This window comes from Natator depressus, chromosome 17 (assembly GCF_965152275.1).
Source record: "Natator depressus isolate rNatDep1 chromosome 17, rNatDep2.hap1, whole genome shotgun sequence".
Classification (NCBI taxonomy): domain Eukaryota; kingdom Metazoa; phylum Chordata; order Testudines; family Cheloniidae; genus Natator; species Natator depressus.
The window spans coordinates 6,541,797-6,565,904 of NC_134250.1; the positions used below are offsets into that span (position 1 = coordinate 6,541,797).

At 38.1% G+C, this 24,108-nt stretch overlaps 1 protein-coding gene across 9 annotated transcripts in view; it reads right to left on the reverse strand.

The window, feature by feature from the left end:
- The window catches only part of BCAS3 (BCAS3 microtubule associated cell migration factor), a 489,647-nt gene that overhangs the window by 388,780 nt on the left and 76,759 nt on the right, over window positions 1-24,108 (reverse strand). For all 9 annotated transcript variants that reach the window (XM_074974373.1, XM_074974376.1, XM_074974372.1 and 6 more), the window contains 3 exons: window positions 20,955-21,031; window positions 4,663-4,739; window positions 2,760-2,843 (listed from right to left, as the gene is read on the reverse strand). In XM_074974373.1, coding sequence (XP_074830474.1) covers window positions 2,760-2,843; window positions 4,663-4,739; window positions 20,955-21,031 — 238 coding nt within the window. The remainder of the gene's footprint in view (window positions 1-2,759; window positions 2,844-4,662; window positions 4,740-20,954; window positions 21,032-24,108) is intronic.

The following is a 24,108-nucleotide window of genomic DNA, read 5'->3' on the forward strand; positions in this document are numbered from 1 at the left end:
ACAGGGCTACTCAATCTAGGATCCACCTTTTTTTTTTTTTTTTTTTTTTTTTAAATCATCCCCTTCCCCAACTTCAGCAACAGAAGAGCCAAGACCCCGGCTTGCACAGCCCAACGGCAGCTGCAGTGGATGGGATGAACGCCAGAGCCTGGACCCAGATGCTCCATGTGATCCTGTCTCTCCATACAGCATGAAGAAAGGAAGGGGGCAGAAGTGGGAAGCGGCAGCCCCCCATCTACTAGAGGCAAAGAGGTAGGGGTAGAGCAGGGAGGATGATGAAGACTGTCTCAAATCCCCTTGGCCAAAATCTCCCTCCCTCCCCAGAAGGTTGTCTCCACTGTTCCCAGTCCCACCCAAACTCCACCCTGGCTTGCAAGGTGGGCATTTTACTACTCTAATTTATATCACAAATTGAGGTCTCATTTAAATATATGCCCTCCCCAGCACATATCCTGTACACAAGAGTCCCTGAGTCTCCCTCGCCCCTATTTACACAATGAGGTCACAACTAACCAAGGACCACCCTAACAATTGACAAGAGAATCAGATTTCCATTCTACCCTGTAGTACCAACCCGGAAGTCCTTCCCCAAGTATCAGTGGGTTAGGTGCATGTGTTAGGGCATATTATCTAATGGCTTTCTATCTTTTCCCAGCTCTGATTACTATCTTGCTCTTACATAGGGTCTCATACATTTTTCTTTCCTACAACTATACAAATATTTTCCCTGTTTATTGCACCATCATTATTTTCAAGTTTGTATGTATTGGGCTCGTATGTATTGGGTGAAATTCTCCGGCCCTGTAGGATGCAGGAAGTCAGACTAGATCATCATAATGGTCCCTACTGGCCTTAAAAACTATTAATCTATGGTCTTGTCTAGGGACCCTTTTGCGCTTTCTGACAGATACTCTCTGGCTGGTTTTTTCAGTCCCTGTAACAACACAAAACAAAAACTTACCCTTTGATCTGCAAGGACTATTGAATGTGCGCTACCCAGTTGTTCCTAGGGTTTAACAACATTGTGGCTTGCTCTTTCCAATGACGTATTGGGCCAGACTCTTGCTTACATTAAGGCCACTTTTTAGGCTGCTATGGTAGTGTAAAGTGACCCTCATGTAAACAAGAATCCAGCCTATTTGAGTACAATTATAGCAAATGCTACTGAGCTAGTTAGCTAAGCCCATTTGCCTGTTTTTTTAAAACAATGCTAATACTGATGAGACGGAAAGTATTTTTTTCACCTTTTTCCACTGAGGGTGAAGAAACTCAAAGCAGATATTACGGATTTAACATAGTATCTTCAGGAGGAGGAAGATCCAAATTTCCCCTCAGCAATGTAAAAACCTGTGATTTTTCTTCCCCTCCAACCACAGCACAGTTGAGTTCTAAAGCCATCTTGATGGAATACATTCATTTTTTTATTTGCTTTTATATGAAACATCATGACCTTTGCTTCTCTTTGTGGGTTCTTTAAACTGTTGTTTTGTTCTGTGCAGTTGTGCTTTCTATTCCATGCTGTCATTTAGATTCTCTTTGTAATCCCTATGATTAGAACTGTTTTGTTGTGTATTTCACAAATCACAAGGCTTGTGGTTATAAGAAAAGCTTGTAATCAGCATGAAGTTTGCCAGCCAACACTGAAGCTCACTTTTGTGTGTGTGTGTGAAAAAGAACTGACTTTGCCAAATGTGAGAGGTAAAATCTCCAGGAAAAAAATGCATGCTCTTTTGGCTTGCCTGAGATTTTTCCATGAAAACTCAGAGGCTTCCAAACACACAGAGGAACGCTGTTCCGACTAAGCAAACCATAGGCACTGGTATCTAAATGTAAACATTATTATTAACACTGAGAGGCTTTTTTGAAGGTTATAATAACTGGAGCTGGGTAAATAACTGATTTTTTAGTTCGGTGGCTGAACTCAAAAAATCTGAAAAATAATTCGGTTTGTATCAACAGTTTTTTAGGTTTTTCTTTCCAGTGAAAAACAAAACAAAAAAATCCATTCCAGGTCTAACAAAACATTTCCTTTAACTTGAAATGTTTAGTTTTCAGAGGGGGGGGGAGGGGGGCTTGGGTTTTTTTATGAAAACTTGGGGGTCAGGGGTTGATAAATCTAGCTAAAATTCCAAACAAATATTTTTTTCTGAACAAAGTCAAAATGTTTAATTTTGAAAATGTTGAAATGAAATATTTCTATGGTTTTAGAATTTCATCCCCTCATTTTTTCCAGGCAAAACTATTTGACAAATCATACCAGCGAATAAACTATTTGCCGAAATAAATTCGGCCAGCTCTGGTAGTAAGTTTATAATTAATTAACTCTTCTATCCTTCAAGTAGAATTTTCTCACCCAGGAAATACAGTAAAAATATAGTACTGGAGCAACTATATCCACAAAGCACCAGGCACGGCTGTGTTTATAAACGGAGTATCAGTCCTGCTTGAGTAGATTTAACTGAGAATGCTCACATGAGCAAGAGCTGGTAGTGTGACTAAAGGTTTGAGATAAAAAAGCCCAATCGTGAATGGCGCTGAGTGACTACTGAGAAGCGCTGAGCAATGGCTGCTCAGAAACGTGCAGGATCTGGCCCCTATATTTGGTTTTATTATTATTAAAGCAATTCCAGCACCTTTCTTAGATTCTTTTCTGTTTTGTGAATTCGAAGGGGCGGGGGGGAATCTCAATACAGTTCAGCGAGGGAATCCAATAATCACTGCACACGATAACTTCTTCCAGCGGTTGCTGATGTACTCACTTTGGCAGCACTAATGACTGTGGCAGTGTAAGACTGAATGTTGTCTCCACAGGCTCCACCACGGGACTGATGGCACCGGATCAGCTGCGAGGAGAAAGACAGCCAGCAAGTCACTATTATTAAACTATACAACCCCGTAACCCATTAGCATAGCTCTTATTTATCATGTACAGTGGCGTGTTTTTTCATACAAATAGCAAAAAGCCCTGCTGAGACACTTAACCCCTTTTTATAATCTTCTGGGTGCCACCCAGACTGTCGCAAGCTCAGCTTTGGTTTTCAATTACAAGATGAGTAGTCCCTAAGAATTCATAAACTTTGAAATGGTGGAATTTTGGGTCTGGCAGCATTACCGCAAATAAATTTAAATAAATATAATCAACGGCTTTAGCGATGTCTATGTAACTTTAAATATTTGACATCCTAAGAATTTGGATGTGGCTTTCCCCTCCACTCCTTTTTTTTTTTTTTTATTATACAGACTCCAGCAAGCAGAAAAATGACAAAAGAAAAAAGTTTGCTACATACACATTTCTAATTCTTTGGGCTTTGTAGAGATTTAATATGTCTGCAATTGCATTGCTTCTAGACTGCTTTTGTTTTATTATTAATAGACCAAAACAGGACACCTTTAGCCCCTATCAAACAATTAACAAAGACTGCCAGTTAAATAAAATGGCAAATGAGTCACTGATATTTATTGTTGCTGCATAGAAAATGTCGACTCTCTATTTGCTCCCTTCTATCATTTTTGTTGAAAGAAAGAGGAAAAAAGGATAAAAATCACCCTAAACTATATCTTCTCCTGAAAATGCCTCTTCGTAATTCTATTAAAATGGGTAAAAAAGTAAAAATTCAACTGAAGAAGGGCAACAGGCAATGTATCCGAGGGACACATCAGTAGCTGAAGTTCCCTTTTGATCTATTTATTTTCATACTTTGTTTAAATATTGCTACAGCAGCATTTGCAAAACTTACAGATCAGTCTGTAAATTGAACAACACTGTAGCTGACCGATGGGTGTGGTGTTTCATCAAGAGGCAGACCTAAATTTGGACAGAGGTATAACAGCAGGCAAATTAATAAAAGCTGCCTCTCTGATAGCCTTTGGCTCAGTTCTTACAAGCAGCTATTCCTGTCACAGGAATGTAACCAAGGGTGAGCATGAAAAAGGTAAGTGCTTCCATTTTAAAATACAAACCATACTCTGGTAACTGAAGGTGAAGTTTTCAAACACATCTTGTTTTAAATTCGCAATGATCTTTTAGGACTACACCGGGTAAAAAGAGTGCTAATTACTTTCCTTGGCATCTAATTTTTCTTCTCTTTGACTCTGAAAATAATCAGAACTAATTCAATATTTTACATTCTCGAAGACAGCTGTGGTCTAATGGATTGAGCCTGGAGGCAGGCAGCCAGGAACTTTTGAGTTCTAATCCCCACTCTACCCACTCACTTGCTGTGTGGTCTTAGACAAATCCTTGGGCCACTTTGTGACTCAGTTTCCCCTAATTGTAAAATAGGCATACATCTGTCTTACAGGGGTGTTGCGAGTTATAGTTCAAAGAACTGAACACAATTTTTAAGGTGTTAATTGCTGAGCAGGCTATATGATGCAATCATGGATTGAAAACTCTCCTTTTTCTGCCTGTACTATTCTTGTATATCCAGGCCCTGTAAGCTCACACAGTTGAATATGGTACATAGAGTAGAAGGATGATATAACTGCAAACAAAACACAGCTGGTAGGTGTAATTTTTGGCCAACCATCATTTGTCAATGTCCTTTTAAAGGCTGCAGCCTTTTTTTTCTTTTTTTTAAACAAGTCTGTTCCTGTGGTTTAGGTAAAATCATTCTGGCTTCTCTACTACAGAAAATATTTAAAATTTAAGCTATTCCTTACCTTATTTTCTGCATAAGCAAGCCAACGACTCCCAAGAGCAATGGGATTCATGTTTGGCCCCGGACAAGGATAGCAGCCTGAAAATTTTCAAAAGGCAGCACTGAGAAATATCTTAATGACTTCTTACAAAGAATTTTACTTATTGCCAAGAAAACAAAAAGCCTAAACAAAGAGCTTTCAATTGCTAATATCTCTCAGCAAATGCTTACATTTTTGTAGCTGAAGATAAGATTGTGGCTAGATGAGCCATGTTATTAACAGTTAGTTAATTAATGGTAAATGCTAATTTTTCCTTATGTTTGAGTTTCTTTTTTAAAAGGCTGGGAGTGGAGAATAGATTTTACAACTTTAAGAAACCCATCACTCAAAACTGCATGAGATATTAACTTTTAATTTAAGTTACTGGGGTTTTCAGTACTTTGAAAAGTAGATTTCTCCACATTGTGACCCAAGCAATTCTATATATTTACACTATGATTAAGTTCACTTCACTGAATGCCTGCTGGTGATCAATAACTGCAATAAGGTCAAAATCACGTTAGGTGTCTGTGGGTGGGTTTTGTTTGTTTTTAATAGAAGTATGTGTGTTTACAGGTCACCTCTCACAAAGACTTATGTGGGTACTTAACTTTACCCACTTTGAGTGAAATCCTCACCCCATTAAAATCAATGGCAAAACTCCCATTCACGTCAACTTGCAATTTCACCCCGCAGGTAGTTCCATTAAGTCATTGGGACTACTCACAATGTATTAAATTAAGCCCATATGTAAGTATTCATGAAAGGGAGAGCTTTAACAGCATTGACCCCAATCATGAACAGTACAGAAGAGGGGATGTGTAAGCTTCCCTTGCCCAGCTTTATCAACGCATTTTAGTCTTGGCTTGCAACATTTCTTCTATCCCAGTACTGAGTCCCTTTTAAGCAGACTGCCTATCATGACAAACTGTGTGCTTGCTTTGGGGTGTGTTTACAAAACTGTGCTTTCTTCCTGCAAAACTGTTCACTCGTCATCCCCTTCACTGACTCAAGCTCGGCATCAGAACTCCAGTTAGCTTCATACTAAAAACTTCCCGCCGCTTATAGAATCATAGATATATAGGGCTGGGAGGGACTCGAGAGGTCATCTAGTCCAGCCCCTGCACTGAGGTAGGATCAAATATACTTAGACCACACTTGGTCTAACCTGTTATTCACGGTCTGTGTTATCAAGGAAAATAGGTGCATTTGCAGATACACAAAGTCTTAAAATTTTAAAATAGATATGCATAAGGCTAAGATTAAAAGTTAAAAACAATACACCACAGAAAATAACAGTGTTAAAAAGCAGCTAAAGTTAAAGATCCCCTTGAATATTTGAAAAGGTGAGGGTTAAATATATATATATATATTAAAGTTGCCAACGTTTAGAATTAACAAACTAGATAGGGGTGCTAAATGTAACGAACAGAAAGAGTCAAAAGTTAACAAAATATAGAAAATGCTAGCGTTAATTATAAACAAAAGCAGGATTAAAATAAAAAATAAAGACAAGTTTTAGAACAATTTGACAGAGGAAATAAGAAAGAATAAAACCTAAATGAAAAAGCATAAAGGAAAAAAAATCTGGAACTAAAGGCTGCGCTCTTCCTATTGCACTCTGACCAGTTTGCTGTATACTGTGGCCTGTTCTTCCCTGGGTCTTTTTTGGTCATTTTAGATTGTAAGTTCCTCGGGGCAGGGACTGTCTCTTTCTATATAGATGCCGAACACATAATACTATGAAGTCCAATCATATCCCACTACAACACCACAAATAATGTAACATTTTTCCTTACCATTTAGGGCTCCAATCCTGCAAACAGATATGCCTGTGCAGATCCGAACCCCAATGCATTGTGCCACTAACATCAATGGAATTTCATATAGATATAAGTAATTCCACCAGTTATTTGCAGAATTGGGGCCTGATGCATGATTTGATTCTGGGTGACTAAATGTGAAAGGCTAGTGCAATAAGATCCTGAGCCAGTAAAGTACCTTTAACCATATGAATAGCCTTATTTGCTGGATTGAGGTCAGTACTACCTAAAACAGCATCTAAATGTTGGCATGGTTGGCTACGGGAAAATTATTCATGTTAACTATTTTGGGAGGGGGGTACAAAATACAAAAACTATACATAATTTTAAGAAGAAATATCATAGGCAGTGTATAAAGCATGGATCCTATCAAAGGATTAATCATCCATATTTTTCTCTATTATCTTTCTGAAGATCATTTACACTATGTCAATTTAGAGTATTTCTCTCTTATTAGTTGACCAAGATAAAAGGTAAACAAAACAATGCATTTAAAATGTTTAGATATGCCTCTGTCATTTACTGGAGTTTTGGTTAATCCAAATCATAAAGGGTAGACTGGGGTCAAACAGCATTTTAGAATAGTACACACATTTAGCAACAAAAGGGAATGGAAGGACTTGCAGAATATAGCAGTGGAGAAGTGACATACAAAGAGGAAGCTAAATATAGCTACACTTCTATTTAACCCATTTATTTCATGGGTCAAATTCTTGTATACTGATCATTTAACTACAATAAGAACAAGTAAATCTATTCCTCGTCTAAGGTTGATGGGAACTACAGATAAGAATGATCCTAGTAAACCATCCTTTTCATACTAGCTGTAATCATTTGCTTCTTGAACAGCCACTTGGCCAGCACTTTTAGTGAGGACAAAGGCCAAACATTTTCCTATGCCATTATTGTCTAGACTGTGCAGTGCTGAAGGAGATTTAAAACAATTGATTAGCAGACACTGATTAAACTTATTTTAATGTGCAAAATGCGAGATTTTAAAATCTCACTTACATACATGTATATATTTATGAGAGAGACTAAAATATGTATTTGAAGATCATTCTTTCTGGACACATGTAGAAGTGGATATTAGACTAGTCATGCTGCATGAGTTAAATCATGCCCAGTATCTATTTTTTGGAGTAGAGGTGGGAGTACTATAAAATTCAAAAAATCTTAATAAGCCATTTCAAAGGTCATGAAGCCATGGTAACAGAAATAGCAGCAATTCATCCCACTAAACCCGTCTCAAGCCAGGAAAGCAAAACCAAGTGAGCATTTTGTAAGATGCCTTTTCACCTTCTTGATCTCAGGAAGGAAAATGAAAGCAGAGTAAGATGCCACAATTGTTACTGCACTCTGAAAGTGCATAAAATGTGGGCAGCCAGAGCCTCTTAATGAAAGAATGCAAAAATCCTTCTTAAGGTTGTAAATACAAATGTGTTCTTCCGATGACATTATTATTATAAACCAGGAAGGACTGAATGCTGACCTCAGCTTCAGCTTGTACAATTGCTATCTGGTTCAGTAAAGACGTGCAGGTCCTTGGAATCCTCCCCCCATCCCTCATACAGATATCCACAAAAAGATGTTAAGTGTTAAAATTTGTCTCATACATCTTTACGGTGTTTTGTAATCGGCCATCTGGGCTTCCCAAAACCCACAACTACTGTGGGGTAGATACCAAAGAACAAACTGATATTAACCTGATAACAAAACTGATATTAACTGATAGCAAAAAATGCATAAACCTGGCAAAAAGTAAGCAATTTAAAAAGACAAATTCTCTTTTGAGAAAAAAAAAGCGGTTACTGATCATTTGAATGAACTGAAGACGGTAAGGAAACACAAAAAGCCTCATTCCGTTGGTTGAAATGAGTCTATACAGAAAATTTAGAAAAAAGAAAAAGAAGTACTTGTGGCACCTTAGAGACTAACCAATTTATTTGAGCATAAGCTTTCGTGAGCTACAGCTCACTTCATCGGATGCATTCACTCCGATGAAGTGAGCTGTAGCTCACGAAAGCTTATGCTCAAATAAATTGGTTAGTCTCTAAGGTGCCACAAGTACTTCTTTTTCTTTTTGTGAATACAGACTAACACGGCTGCTACTCTGAAACCAAAAAATTTAGAGTATCTCTAGTAGCAGGTGTTTTTATTAACTGTAACTTTATGTTACAGGCAGTACACTATGAGAATTAGATTTGGTCAACTTAATACATTTCTACTTGCAAATTAGTCAGTTCCAATAATGACCTCCATTGAAGTCAGCAATTCAACTCAGTACTAAACTCTCTTCTCTCAATTAAGAAAAAAAAGAGAGTGTAAAAAAAAAGAAAGCAATACTTTTCACTTCTTTCCTTTGTGACTCCATGTGTTTTGGAATCTTCCTGCCCCATAAGAATAAACAAAGGGTTATATTTTATGGGAAGAAAAGCCAATTGTTTTTCTGCTATCCAAAAAAACACTTACAGCTGGAGTCAGCAGATCATCATCTACTCGGCAAATGTAAAGACAAACAGCGTGACCTGTCAGGCTTTGCTATCCAATCATTCTAAGCACGACTCTCTTAAAGATTAACTTCTACTTCTACTAAACTTCAAAACAACTGAAGAAAAATCTATTCTAAGCAATAACGACAGCAGTTCTTTCATGTTTACAATGAAAATGAACATAATGAGAAAGCCGTGCTAACTGTCAAGAAGACCAACGTTTCCAAGTTTCAATGAAGGTATCAAGAGGTCATCCAAGAGAAGATCACAAAGGGAAAGTCCTTCCAAAAGTACAGCAAATCATACAAGTACTTAGCAACACTGCGTCTTATAACAGGCTTTACTGAGAAGATTAACACACACACACACACACAAACACACACCCCCCAATATTAAAGGTGAGCACATAGAGGCTAATTTAAATATTTCTAAAATACAAATTACTCTCTCTCTCTCTACATAAATTAATACACACAGAAAAGAAATGAGTTTGCAGTCTGTGGTTAAGGAAAAGATTCTAACTGAGATTTTAAAAATCTCCATTTAGGAGTAGGGCTCTATTCTCAGCTGTGCTGCAGATTTCCTGTGCTAACCTGGGCAAATCACCTAATCTCTCCATGCCTCATTCTTCCCATCGGTAAAATGGAAATAATACTAACCTACCTCTCAATGGTAACAAAGGCCAAATTCATTAATGCTTGTAAAGGTCTTCAGCAAAAAGGGCTATATACATGCAAAGTTGTTGTTGTTTTTATTACTGAACTGCATTATTTTAAAATGTAAGTTCAAAATAAGCACACAGTAATAATTTAACTCAAAGCTGGTTTTAGTCTTCTTACTGTTACACTGAATTTGTACATTTGATTTTACTGGAAATGGAGTGACCTCAGCCATAGTACAAGAATGCTCATTAAACCAATACAGTTCTGTAAACCTCTAAGCAATTATGAAATCCCTGCACACATTGAGTGACGAGAAGGAAAGAGGTATGAGTTGTATTATTTCTCAATAGTCCTGTGCTATACAAAACCCTGAACTCTTATAGGACTACTGGCATTCACAGTTTCATATCCATATGCGCACAATAAATGTGGTCACCTCTTCTTCTCATGATGGCAACCCACAAACTCCCACTCCATCACCCTGTTGTTTTCGGCTCCTGAAGAAAGCTAAGCTCTTCCATTCCCAGAAGGAACTTTCCCCTTTACTTAAAATGTATTTTAAAAGGTCCTCTTCTAGCTCCAGTAACAGTAGCATGAATAGAGGGAGGGTGGTCAGAGGAGAAAGAGCAAAACCTACCTCTCCACCCATTCAGCTTTTAAACAATCAGTGGGTGGGGAAACAGGGCCATTTTGAATTAAGTCACATACAATATAATAGGAATTAAACCAATGGGGCTTTCCAGATTTACCCTTAATGCTTGTGTCATCCTACAGAACATGCAGCAGCAGTTTAAAAAGCTAACTGCATGGTAGGTACCATTAGGAAAGGGATAGATAAAAAGATGGAAAATATCATCATGCCACTATATAAATCTATGGCAAGCTCCACACCTTGAATACTATGTGCAGTTCTAGCTCCCCATCTAAAGAGAGAGATATATTAGAATCGGTAAAAATACAGAGAAGAGCAACAAAAATGACTAGAGGTATGGAACAGCTTCCATATGAAGAGAGATTAAAAAGACTGGGGCTTTTCAGCTTAGAAAAAAGATGGCTAAGTGGGGATATGATAGAGGTCTATAAAAAGTGGTCTATAAGAAGTGCACAGGACTGGACTAGATGATCTACTGCGGTCCCCTCCAGTCCTACATTTCTATTATTCTAAAATCATAAATGCTGTGGAAAAAGCGAATAGAGAAGTTTTATTTACCCCTTCACATAATGCAAGAACCAGAGTTAAATTAATAGGCAGAGGGTTTAAAACAAACATAAAAAAAGTACTTCTTCACATAACGCACAATGAACCCATGGAACTCATTGCCAGGGATGTTGTGAAGGCCAAAAGTGTAACTGGGTTCAATAAAGAATTAGATAAGTTCATGGAGGATAGGTCCATCAGTGGCTATTAGCCAAAATGGTCAGGGACACAACCCTATCCTCCGGATGTCCCTAAACCTTTGATTGCCAGAGGCTGGGACTGGACAACAGTGGATGGATCACTCGATAAATGTTGTTTTGTTTATTTCCTCTGAAGCACCTGGAGCCAGCTACTGTCAGAAGACAGGGAAGTAAACTAGATGGACCATCAGTCTGACCCAGTATGGTCATTCATACTTTCTTAGGACAGCAGAGATAATTTTCTGTTAAGTTCCAGGACTTTTCCCTAACAGGTAGTGGGAAAAGGGGATAGAGGGAGAAGGAGTGTCTCTCTCACCAACACAAGCTGGTCCAATAAAAGATATTACCTCACCCGCCTCGTCTCTTGAAATCAACAGGAGTTAGGAGCCTAACTCCTTTTGAGCATGCACACCTTGGTAATAAGAGGGACAACACTGCATGGAAAAATTCTTGTATATATTTGGCGGGGCAATATTCCAGTGCTAATCAGTCAAGGGCTTCTTGTAATTAAGCCTGTAATAGCTTATTTTGCTTCCTCTTCAGCAACTTCTTACTCATACCACACTCTTTCCAAAATCACTGAGTCAAGAGTGCTGAATAGAGCTCTCTCACAGCAGCCTTTGGAGTTAAACATAAATTGGAACTCAAGTTTATTTGTCTTGAGAAGATCGGGTATTTCTAATGGCCACAGCCACTTATTTTTATATAAAAAGTACAAATGGCACTTTGACCATTAAGTATGGCTCCACGTACAGAGAAAGGGTACGTGCCCTTCTGTCTCCTTTCTACATGCAATGTAAGCGGATATGCTGTTAAAACGGTTTCAGATTTATGTGTAACAGAATAAAACTTTAAGGAGGAAAAGAACGGAATTGTGCATGTCAACATCATAGTCTTCCTTCAGACTGAGCCCACAGGGTTATCTCAAGACACCCTGGGTATGTTCTTTCTTTTATGGCATACTCTAGGGACTCTGTATCTACATCCATTTTATAGTCTTTAAAAATGTCTAGAATTGACATCTATCAGTCTTTGTCCTTTGTCTCCACCATCTAGCCCTGGTTTCTGGTTTCCAGTGAAAGCCTATTCAGTAAGTTGCCCTCGCCAATCCTTTTTATGTGACCATACTATAAAAATCTCCTCTTACTCATAATGTTTACTGCCTTCCTTTCCCAGGTTCTCTCTAACTTCCCCCTTCCCTCTTCTTCCTCCCCCCTCCTTTGTTCTTAATAGAAAGGATTCTCCTCAAATAATGATAATAGACATTCTTCCTCCTTTTAATGGATGTTCCACACTTTATATCCTCATAAGAGTGAGGATTTCATACTGGCATTGAACAATTTCATTTCAGGCTACCTTTGTCTTAGTCTTTATACAACACAGGAGTATGACTAGTACTACTAGAAAGGTTCCCTATACAGCATCAGTCAGTCTCTAATCACAAACTGTGAATTAAACTGCATTTGTTTGGACTTGACACTGCCATATGACATTGGGTTGAGATCAAGTCAGAGCTGATAAGATAACCAGGGTCAAGACTGGTCAGTACGTGCACAGGAGACCTCCAAGGATTATTTACACGCTACAGAAAATTTGCTTGTGATTTAGGAAGTGGTGAACATCCCTTAGTATCCATTTTGAACAAGTGCCCCTGCCTGTTGCTAGAGAGCACTCTTCTGCCAGGAATACAGGTTTCTGCATGTAGGTATTCTGGTTCTTGGGGGCATTAAAGATGTCTAGGCACTTTCTCACGAACAGGGTTTTTTAACCGGATTTCCTGGCCAAATTCCAAAATGAATAATTCTATTATCTGAAAATATTTGTCTTGTAGCAATTATACAAGGTATGCTCCTTTTCCAACACCAAGATCTGTTAAGTAGCATTGTTGTGCACTATTAAATAGCTAACTACAATAATCCACTCTGGAAGTGGCCTCATTTCAGTTATTTAAGCATCTTTATATAGTCTATATTATTTATATCAATGTATTAATTTTTCTAGAATCCTATAGCATATGTAGCACTTCACAATCATATAAAATTACAAGATTCCTTTCTTAAAGAACTGTGCAACCTAAACTGGCCAGATAAAAAGGCTAAATGACAAGAGACTGAGCCAATAGACAATAGCTTCTTTCAGAGAGCACAGAAAGGGGAGAGAAAGTAAATAATAGATAGTGATACTGTTGTTGCAGGAGCATTGTTTATTCCAAAGAAAACAAATCATATAAGTTGTTTTGTCTAATATTTCTTGTTTGTTTAGGGGGGTTTTTTTTAGCATCATGAGGCAAACCAAATCTATTTGTTTATATTTTTTATAAAGCAATATTGTTTATAAATTCCTTTGGGATCCTTCTAGATGAAAGGCCCTATATAAATGTTATTACTTTCATACTGTCACATACTTTACTGAGATCATCTATTGTTCTTACACTTCCTTCTGTTTAAATATCACCCATACAATCAAGCAAAAGAGCAAGCAGGCAGGACACCCCTCACTGTGAAACCGTGCTCAGCATCTACAGCCTTCTTTTTTCTTTTATAAACTATCACTATCAAAACATAAGCCCAGAAAGAAGATGAAGGAGTACATCCACTACTGCTAGTTATGCCCTCTTCTTTCCCATTCTAGCATAAGATTCTCAGTCAGTGTGTGTTATTCTCACACATACACCAACACTACAACTTCAGAGTGGTAGCCATGTTAGTCTGTATCAGACAAAACAACGAGGAGTCCTTGTGGCATCTTAGAGACTAACAAATTTATTTGAGCATAAGCTTTCATGGGCTAAAACCCACTTCATCAGATGCATGGGTTTTAGCCCATGAAATCTGATGAAGTGGATTTTAGCCCACAAAAGCTTATGCCCAAATAAATTTCTAAGTCTAAGGTGCCACAAGGACTCCTCACTATTTTTGCCAATACTACAATGACCTTTGTGTAGACAGACCCCTGAACCTGCATGGGTGCAGAGTGCACCCATGCCAAGCTCACTGGAGGATCAGAATTGTTGTCATTTTGAACTACCCAACTCACATAGAGACCTCCTCTTCCCTTGAATTCCATCACAGCTGTTAAGATTATTTTGCTGTTGGTCCTTTGAGTCGAGCTCTCCAGGACAAGTGTCAAGAGATTTCACCATAGAGGACCCTGGCCTTTAACATTTGTTACACGTGCTACTTCACCAGAGCACAAATTTGGCAGCCTTCAGAACACTATAGTGCATGTAAAGCTTTGTTATGCCTTCCCCCCCGGGCCCCAGGCAATTTGAGGGTATGTATAATTTAATTTTGTTGGTTGCAGTTCACGAGCATGCCACTGTGAGTAAGATGCTATTGTTTTTAGGTTTCATATTTTGTATTCCAATGCTTGGGATAGCAGTATAACAGCACCTGGTATTTTATACATTACAGACAGCACCTCATCTTTTATACATTACTTTTAAATTTGCAAAGAACAGTTTAGCTGATAAACCTGGATTTACAAATTGCCCTTTTGTCTTTATGCAAGTCTTTTCCCAACTGTATCTATACTTCACTGTACTATCCTATAAACTGACTAACACTGATAGAAGATTAAGACTCTATAATTCTTGCAGTATGTCTTCTAGGCCTTCTAAAAAGAGTAGAATAATTATCTTGGTGGTAGGATAGCTCAGATTCCCAGATGCAGCATAAGATCCCTTGTAAACGATCCTCCAGCATTAATCACCCTATTGCTTTTTAGCATTTCTCATGTAAAGCAGTCACAATTGAGACAAATCTATCTTGAACATTTGTTCATAGATGTGAAAGTAGCAGAACTACTACTCCAGTGGACTTGTCCCAGGCAAAGTATATGCTCTTTAATGCTCAAGAAATAAATTTGGAACATAGAACTTTCTGCTCACTTGAAACTCAGATCTCTTAACCTAGAACAAAGTTTTCCTGCTGCCATAAGTACAGGTAGCCAACCAACAGAAAGACTTTTAATAATGCTCAGGTTTAAACTGTTTGTTGAGTCCACATACCAATGCTTAAGCAATGTGTCAACAAGTTACATGGTGGCAGCATTTCTAGATAGTCAAAGAAAACTGAATAAGAGTAGAGCATTCTAAAGAAGGAAATTATAAGGTGGTTTGTTGCAATCTGGATTCGTACCATACACTATACCATTCCACCAGATCAGACAATTAGAAGTAGCAATCTCTACCAATTTTGATTCAGAAGTGAAAGGAATGCAAGAAATGCACGAGAGTCACTCTCTTCCAAAAAGTACTTTAAATTTTTAATTCTTTCACGAGACATCTAACAGTCCTGTTTTGTAGCAAAGAGGCTGCTCCCCGTTTGCCCATCAGGGAAGAGGAATTCTACCAAATTCACAAAAGAAACCTAGGTGACCTGGCCTCTGGCAGGTTGAAACCAACACATCATTTCCTGAACATGAATACCTACAACAAACAATACAACCCACAAATTCACAGATTAGAATAATCAATTGCAGAGTGTCCATTTTTATTCTATTAGCCGGATAGAAAGGTATTCAGTACATATTGTACAATTTTAGCCCCACGGTTACACAAAAATCTTCCTGGCTTCTAAGGGCTATGAAGTACACTGGCTGAACTCTTTGGAAAATTACCTCTTAAGGGGCTAGCTGTACAGCATCAATAGAAATGTGGTGCCAGATAATGGCTGCAATAACTGTCTTCATCTCTGGAGAATAATGGATTGTGAATATATCAATATGAGGAGTAGAAGGGAAAGAGAGACTGAGCAGGCACCAGTTACTGGATGCAAAGATGATGCCACATGTATGATGTTATATGTATTCATCTCTTTTCAGAGGGAGGGAGGAGGTTCTTTATAGAGAGTAAAGTATCCATAAGGCCATCTTTGTAATCATCAATGTTAAACTGAGCACTTTTGGAGGGGCAGTTGCAGGAGCATTGATGGCACACAAATCAATGAAGAACAGTTATTTCACATTTATTCTTTACGAAGACAAAAAAAAAAAAAAAAAAAAGCTTCCACATCATTGTGAATGCCAGGTTTTGATCCTGCAGTCACGTGCAATATTCAAAGAGAAAGGCTCTGAAGCAAAACTGATTTGTACCAGAGTACAAGTCCAACGATCTAAAATCTGCACCTCAGCATTCACACCTAGCAAAAGGAACAAATTTTCAGTGCAAGAGCCAAATGAGTTCAGTGGGCTGGGCTACAAGGAAATACTCCAAAAACAGTGAACTTGCAGCCATCCCTGGATTCATTCTTTTTTTTTTTTTCCTTCCATGATGCAGGCCTTCTCTTGATGAAGCTGACTTGGCTGCAAATGTAGGCACAGTGGAGAGTGGAATGCCATTGGAAAGTTACAGACATGAATTCTTTGCAAATTGAAAGTGTGCCTTTACTTAGCTAACAGAGGTAGAAGTAGGAATACCTCTCACAGTGTCGATAATTGTATATACCAGATATGGACATTCAAGTTATTTTTCCATGATTACCCACAATATATTTTCCATGCGAGTTTAAACACCGGACTTAAATTGACATACAGAGATATGGGCACCTGTAAAATGAGTATTTATTATGAAAGCTTAAAATAAAACTGGTTGTCTCTCTTCCACTCAATTCAATCATTGCATTTTCATCTCACTAAATGCAGAAAAACCTCCCATACGAATGCAATATTAAACTGGCACAGTTAGCCTCACAAAGAAGTCAGGAAACGCAGAACCTAATGTTCCAACAGCCGCACGAACACGTTGCAGATCCTGAATATTCTATGGGACGTTTATTACAACACTATAGTAAGCTACATATTCAACCACAAAACCAGGCATACCACGTGTATGCAACACGGCTGCATTAACATAGCCTGTAGAACCTTAACTTTTGAATTCCTGACGCTGTGATCTTAATTGTGTGTTCTGCATTTAATTTAAAAAAAAAAATAAAAAAAGATAACGCATGTTGCTTCTGCTTAATGATATTGGCATTTAAACGGGTGATTTCCCACATTTGCAGCTGCTGCTCTTGAGCAGGAGGCAATTTTTATTGGTTTACATTACGACAGCAGCATCTTCAGACAGACAGAGAATAGTTCTAATTCGGGTCTGTGTTCTAGCCCCTTTCTGCCTCCTCTCCTTCAGCAAAAAGGAGCCCAAACACAGCTGGACCACCACAGCTGGATCCCTTTACTAGGAATTTCCCTAGTAAAGGGAGATTCTCTCGGCAGCCCTACACTGTCCTCACTCCACCAGCCCCCAGTGTAGAGGCATACAAGTGGGGAGGCCAGTGACACAAAAAGGTGTGGCTGGAACACTGCAGTGCACAGCTGCTCCAATTCAGAAAATGCAAAGGTGGCTTAAAGCCAACCTCTGCCCAGCCCCATCCTTTCCTGGGCTGCACCCCCTGCGAGGCACTGCTCATAATAGGGGTCAGAAACATGTTATTTTAAAATCAAAATGTAGACTGCATAAAATATTATAGTATACAGTGAAACTGCAGGGAAACCCGAAAATGACTAGACATACCATTCTCCCCCCCCACGCTAATGACTTAGTTCTATCCCTGATGTTAAAGCATACTTTTTTCCTTTTTGGGGTAAATTATTTGTCTTTTTGGTAAATGATTATGCTGTGTGCTTTTCAATGTGAATCTCACTCATCCAAATTATCCTAGCAGTATGTTATCCTTAACTCAGCCTTCATTGATTAAAGGACTGGACAATGTCCAGTCACGTCCAAAAGGAGGCAGGCCTTCATTATGTTCTTAAATACCCATTGTGCATTCTCATTAGCGATTTTCCAACAATACATGTTTATTTTTCCCCTCAAACCAACCAAGGTGCTAGTCCTCATTGTGGACCTTCTCCAAAGCAAGTTCCAAAATTTTAGCCATGTTTTCTGTTGTCTTTTATTTAACAGTGTGGTTTAGCTATTTTATGAAGGGGTAAGTTACTTAGACACCTAACTGCCAAAAGTGTCAGGCCCAAAAATGGTTCTGGGACTTGAGTGCATGTGAAAACTGAAGATTATAACTGAAACTGTTCTGTGGCCTTAAAACATGGCAAGGCACTATATCCGCTATAATCAGCATATTCACCATTAAGAGAAAAGAGCTTCTAAGTCCCATTTCAGAGTTCTCAGTTCAACTTGCGGTATATAAACAAATAGCAGAGCACCAAAAAGGTCCATTCAGCTAGAACAGAGGATGTGAAAAACTTTATGAATATCACATTAAAATCTAAAAATGTATGGAGTATGGATTTATTATAAATAAATTACATTTGGAGAAAAATCCTTTTTGTACTGCGGTTTCAAAAATTTTGATTTCCCATAGCTCAGTAAACATTCACAAAAGCTCTATTTTTATCTTCACTCTTCATGACAAAATAGCCCTGCTACTCCAGTACTGAAAATGCAGTGAAAATTAAAGCAATGTTTGGGGCATCCAACGGCTTAGTAATGTTTGCCATTTCCAAATAATTTATAGTTTTGTAGTACAATTGAAGCTGAAATATGACAAATTGCTACCACACATATTCTTAATGAGCGAGTAATTCAGTTAGAGACAATTTGGGTGCGGTGATATCTTTTATTGGACCAACTTCGGTTGGTGAGAGAGACAAGCAGAAAGTGGTCCAACAAAAGATATTACTTCACCCACTTTGTCTCTCTAACATCCTACGACCAACACCGCTACAAGCTACACTAAATAATCTAGATAATCACATTTCTGGTTTTGAGCAAAGCAGCAAAGTATAAGAGCTTATTTATTCAGTAGGTTTAAAATGGATAACCAAAATCCCCACCCCAGCTTACCTTTTATTAAAAATACAGTCATGGTTTTAAAAATTCAAGTTCAATCTAAAGAAACCATAATGTAAGTGGGTAATAGGTGTGTATATACTGTATGCACATACAACAATATCAAAAATCAAAATGAAGCTACTAGATAGGGATTCAGGGGTTTTGGCTGCTTCATTTTTTTCTTTCTAGAAACAAAACATTATTTTCTCAGGCACTTTTCAATCAAATCAGTGTTTTGGTTTAATATTACATAACAGTCTTTGTTGTCAGCTGCATTATTTTTTGACATCAGGAATAGAGATGTTCCTGTGCTGAATACTGTGGAGTACTTTTTTGTAGTTTAATACAACCAGTCTATTAACTTTTGGAAACAAAAAATTTTCATCAACTCCTGTTTTCTCTTGAGAATAATCAGAACTTAATATCTTTTTTAAAAAATGAAGCGGAAATTACCAAAACACCTCCTGGAAAGTTTCAATTTTTGAACCCCTGTGCAAAACAAAGCTAAAGTTGTACCTTGATTCTATAAGGTATGAAAAGGAACAACAACAAAAGCCTTAATTCAAAGCCTGTTTCCATGAAGTTCTATTTAGTGAATGCTAGGAACCTGTTATGTCCATCATGTAGGGAGAAACTGACACCTATTGGCAACTTTAATATTACCGCATAATGGTACTTTTCCTCAAAGTAATAAGAAACAGTTCTAATATCTGGATATATTTTAATAAAGGGAAGTGAGATTTTTTTGTTTGTTTGTTATATGAAGCATTTTTTACATCTGAATTCCAAGTGTTCTTTAAGGCTTTCCTTTTAAACACAGAACACCATCATCATTAGTGTAATTATGATCCAATCAGATGCTGGAAACATCAGTAAACAAGTATTTGAAGAGGCCATCCCAGTGAACAAACACAAGCACTCTATCAACAGTTTGGAGAGATTACATTTCACTTTGGGGACTAAACACAGTTTAATGTTACACACATGATATGCTCAGTCTTTGTACCAAGTATACCATGTACCATTTTTAGCAACCTCCACAGACAAATCAGGAACCACATCTGCAGAAATATCCTGTCTTTCCAACTACGCTATGAATTATTCTAGTACAGATATCAGTGTCAGACACAGGGATGCTTCTGGAGAGAGATCTTCCTGGGTGTAGCTTATCAGTTAGGATCAACCATCAAGGACGATAATTAAAAATGACATAAAAGGCACCAGCAATATCAGGAAAAAAAATGCAAGTAGCAATCAACTTCTCCAAGCTTGAGCCAACAGCCTAAGTTACTAATTCAGTAGGTTTCAGAGTAACAGCCGTGTTAGTCTGTATCCACAAAAAGAAAAGGAGGACTTGTGGCACCTTAGAGACTAACAAATTTATTTGAGCATAAGCTTTCGTGAGCTACAGCTGAATGCACTGAATGCATCCGATGAAGTGAGCTGTAGCTCACGAAAGCTTATGCTCAAATAAATTTGTGAGTCTCTAAGGTGCCACAAGTCCTCCTTTTCTTAATTCAGTAGGTAGCAACACCTGTGGGCAGATATGCCCATTCCTAGCACAATGTGGTCCTGATCTTATTAACCTTTAGGTGCTACCACAATAAAAATATTAATAATAATGGAAAAACAGATCTGGTACTACAGACAATGAACAGTCAAAAAAATTGACAGAGCATTGGAATTATCACATTCAGTCCAATGTAGATGACACATAAAATGTACAGCAGAAAACACAGAGCACCAAGAGTAATCAGAGTAGCACTTAACAAACTAACAATAGAAGTATCGTTAATGAAAGTACTTTTCACTACAAATGAGAGTTTAGGTATGATGACAAATATGCAAAACAAACACAAATACACAGAAGTAATGGAACTTGATTCTTGGAGGCGATGGAGCACTTGCAACTCTAAACAAAGTCACTGAGAGTTGCAGATACTTAGCGTTTTGCGGGGGAGGGGGGGAAATAGGCTGTAGGAGATCAACATTTGTTGCAATGTGGTTCTTTGACTTGCAATTTGATTCTGTTGACAACTCCAAGTCTGTTTTATGGGACTACAACTATTCACCAGAGCAGAGAAATTGAATCCAATATCATACATACTTGTAACGAAGAATTTTTTTGTGAATGTACAGCTGTCGAAGGCAGCAATTTTCTCTTGCAAGACTACAACAAGTATCCTAAAAACACAAAAATGAAAACATGTGTACTTGAAACATTAATTCTGTTGGTTTAAGATTCAATATTTAAAATGTAATTGTTTCAAGACCCTCAATTTAAATTCTTGAGCAACAACCTGCCAGTTCTCCAGTAACTGGCAGTTACTAAAGACAGTCTCATCCCCACCACATAACCTGCTCTTCAGGAAGAATACAAATACCATGCAGAGTAGTGCAGCATCTATGATATACCTCCTGTAATAAAAGGTCCATTAGAAAAGAAAGAAAATGGAATTGCAAGGATCCTGCATTGCCCTTAGTTGTCTCAAATCATAATCAAATCCACAGTCAGCACACAGACTAATCTAAAAGGAAGTCTTTTACCATGGAAATAATCACATTGTTTATTTCATTGCAAATCTGTCAAACTACTAGTAGTAAATACTACTGTTAGTAGATACCCGTGTTTTTTCTCCCATATGAAAGCACAGAACCATGGAATTAAAGATGAGAGAAATGGGCTTTATGTAATAAACCACTTCCAGTGATTACCAGCATCCTAAATACAAGGACAATGAAAAAAATTCAAGGGGACAGCTATTGTCCAGTTCCCTTTGACAATTTCAGTTCTTTACAACGCAAATACCAATACACAGAAATTTTGTAGCCTGGCAAAAACGTTAACTGTCCTACATTTTTGAGCCTTAAAACAAAGGGCCATATATTTTGAGGGGAGAGCATATGTAGATAGCCACCCACCCACAAAATTTAAATACCTGTTCACTATTTGAAGCAAAACAAAAGCCCTATGGCAAATGATTAGGCATTGGCACATTGTATACTCTACAGATCAACAGGACGAAAAAGTGAAGCTTAAAAAAAGTATAAGATTTTTAAAAGTTTAAAATGAAGATTTAGGCCATTTAAACCCAAAGGGCCTCTGAAACCATTTACACGTTTATTTTCAAAAGGGAACATCAGCCTGGGAAGCTGTGCCAGCCCATGAGCTTGTAAGCTTTATCACCCATTTGCTACGTTTAATACAATCCTTCCTCAAATGGAGCAACATGGTTCTGTTAAATCTGGTTACTGTCTTATTACAAAAAGCTGGAAACACTGTAGTTACTATTTAGTTGACAACGGACAGCACTATGTGTGTGTATATATATATATATATATTATAACGTTTGTTCTATCAATTACCATTCCAAATGTCTGTCCTATCAGGAACATGCCTAGCAGTCCTCTTAAAGTCCAAAATGTGTAGCAACCAAGCTTAACCAGAAGATCATGAAGCTTAGGAAAAATATTGGCTGTAAAAAGTATATTTGAATGAAAAACCGGAGACCACCATAATCAAGAATTTGGGAGAGGGATCTTGGGATTACTTCATGGATGGATGAAGACATCAGTCCACGTATCTGGCAGCCTCCAAAATATTTGTTTTCCACACTCACTATCCCTTTCTACTCCAAGCCTAGAACAACTCTGGGAAAAGGCATTCCACAAAAAAATCCTTGGCCCTCAACGTGCAGTTGCTGCATTTCTATTCAAAGGGACCACTGTAACCAACTCTTCTGTAGAGTCAATTTTGAGAATGCTGGGTCCACAAGCATTTCCTTCACACACAAAGGACCTGGGAAACCTGGATCTGCCAAGCCAAGTGTCTTAGGCCCAACCTCAAAGTCATATGATCCAACAAAGGATCTCAGTACCTTGGATCTAGCTAGGCTCTATCATTTTTGGATCCCTATGATCCAAGGTGGCTGTCTGTGCTGGGACATAATCAAAACCACTTTCTTATCAACCTCTATTAGCTCCAGAGAATTACCACGTTATGGTGTGCTTGTTTGCCCCTATGCTGCCTCTTCTTCTAAGAGCATAGAGACTTCTTGTAAGAGTTTGGGGTGCTCCTTTTGAGAAGATCTAGCTGCTCTACTCATAGGCCAAAGATCCAAAGAACTCCTGTCCTGATGGACTTGAGAACTTCCCTGGCTAGGGTTAGACTCATTCTCTGATAAGTCTGAGGACTTCTTCAGAAAAGACTCAGAAGAAACTCCTGGCTCCAGATGATTAGGATCCTTTCCTCCATGCATAAAAGACTCTAGAACTATTGTATCAGGGTAGGAAGTCTAGCTATTCTAATACAAATGCAGAAGCAAGGGAAAGAATGGGCTCTGCATCCGCTTCAGATGACAGAAAAAGAAACTCACGGATGGTTTTGTGGGGGGGCTTTCATATCCCTACCATTACAATGCTGGAACAGGAAAGCGTGTGCTTTGAAACTAGTTCTGTTGCCAAATGGCAGGACGTGCAATCTACCCAGGCGATGTCATGAAGGAAAATTGTGGTTCAGGGGTTCAGGAGTGTTTCTGTTATAAAAGCCTCTTTTTTCTCAATTTACAACTTGTCTTGTCTGAAATGAATACTAATTTTTATCCCAAACCTAATTGCTTTTACGGTCAACTATTTTTAGTTTAACAAAATGAATTCCAACGGTTTAAATCATAGGAAAGGAAAACAAAAAAGAAGTGTATCAGTTTTATGTAACTTCTTCCAGGAGGTCTCTAAGAAATTAGCCAGTTAATGGACAGACTGAAAGGTAGTCAAGTATAGTGGGTTTTGTTTTTGTTTTTCAAAGTGTAACGTACAGACACTCCCCAGGTTATGCAAGACCCAAGTTACGCAAATTCGCACTTACAGAAAAAGTTCCGTAAGCTAGAAATATCAGAGTGTTTTGTTTTGTTTTGGTTTTTTTGGTGGGGCAGGGGGTGTTTGTCTTTTGTTTTGGCATAACATTTGGGTATATGTTTCCGACTTATGCAAAATTCGAGTTACGCAAGGCTTTCCGGAACGGAATGATTGCATAAGTCGGGGAGCAGCTGTATATAAAAATTATATTTGTTTTGATCACAACACTCTCCCCAACCAGTCTCATATTTCGTCTTCTGCTCTTAGAGGCAGAGACTGTGTTTTCCTGTATGGATAGTGCCTAACAGATTGTGGATGGTTTTGGCATATAAAAATATGAATACTGAATGCTTTTATGTTCTTCTTCTATTCAAATTTTATTTTAAAACTTCAATTTTGCACTGCAT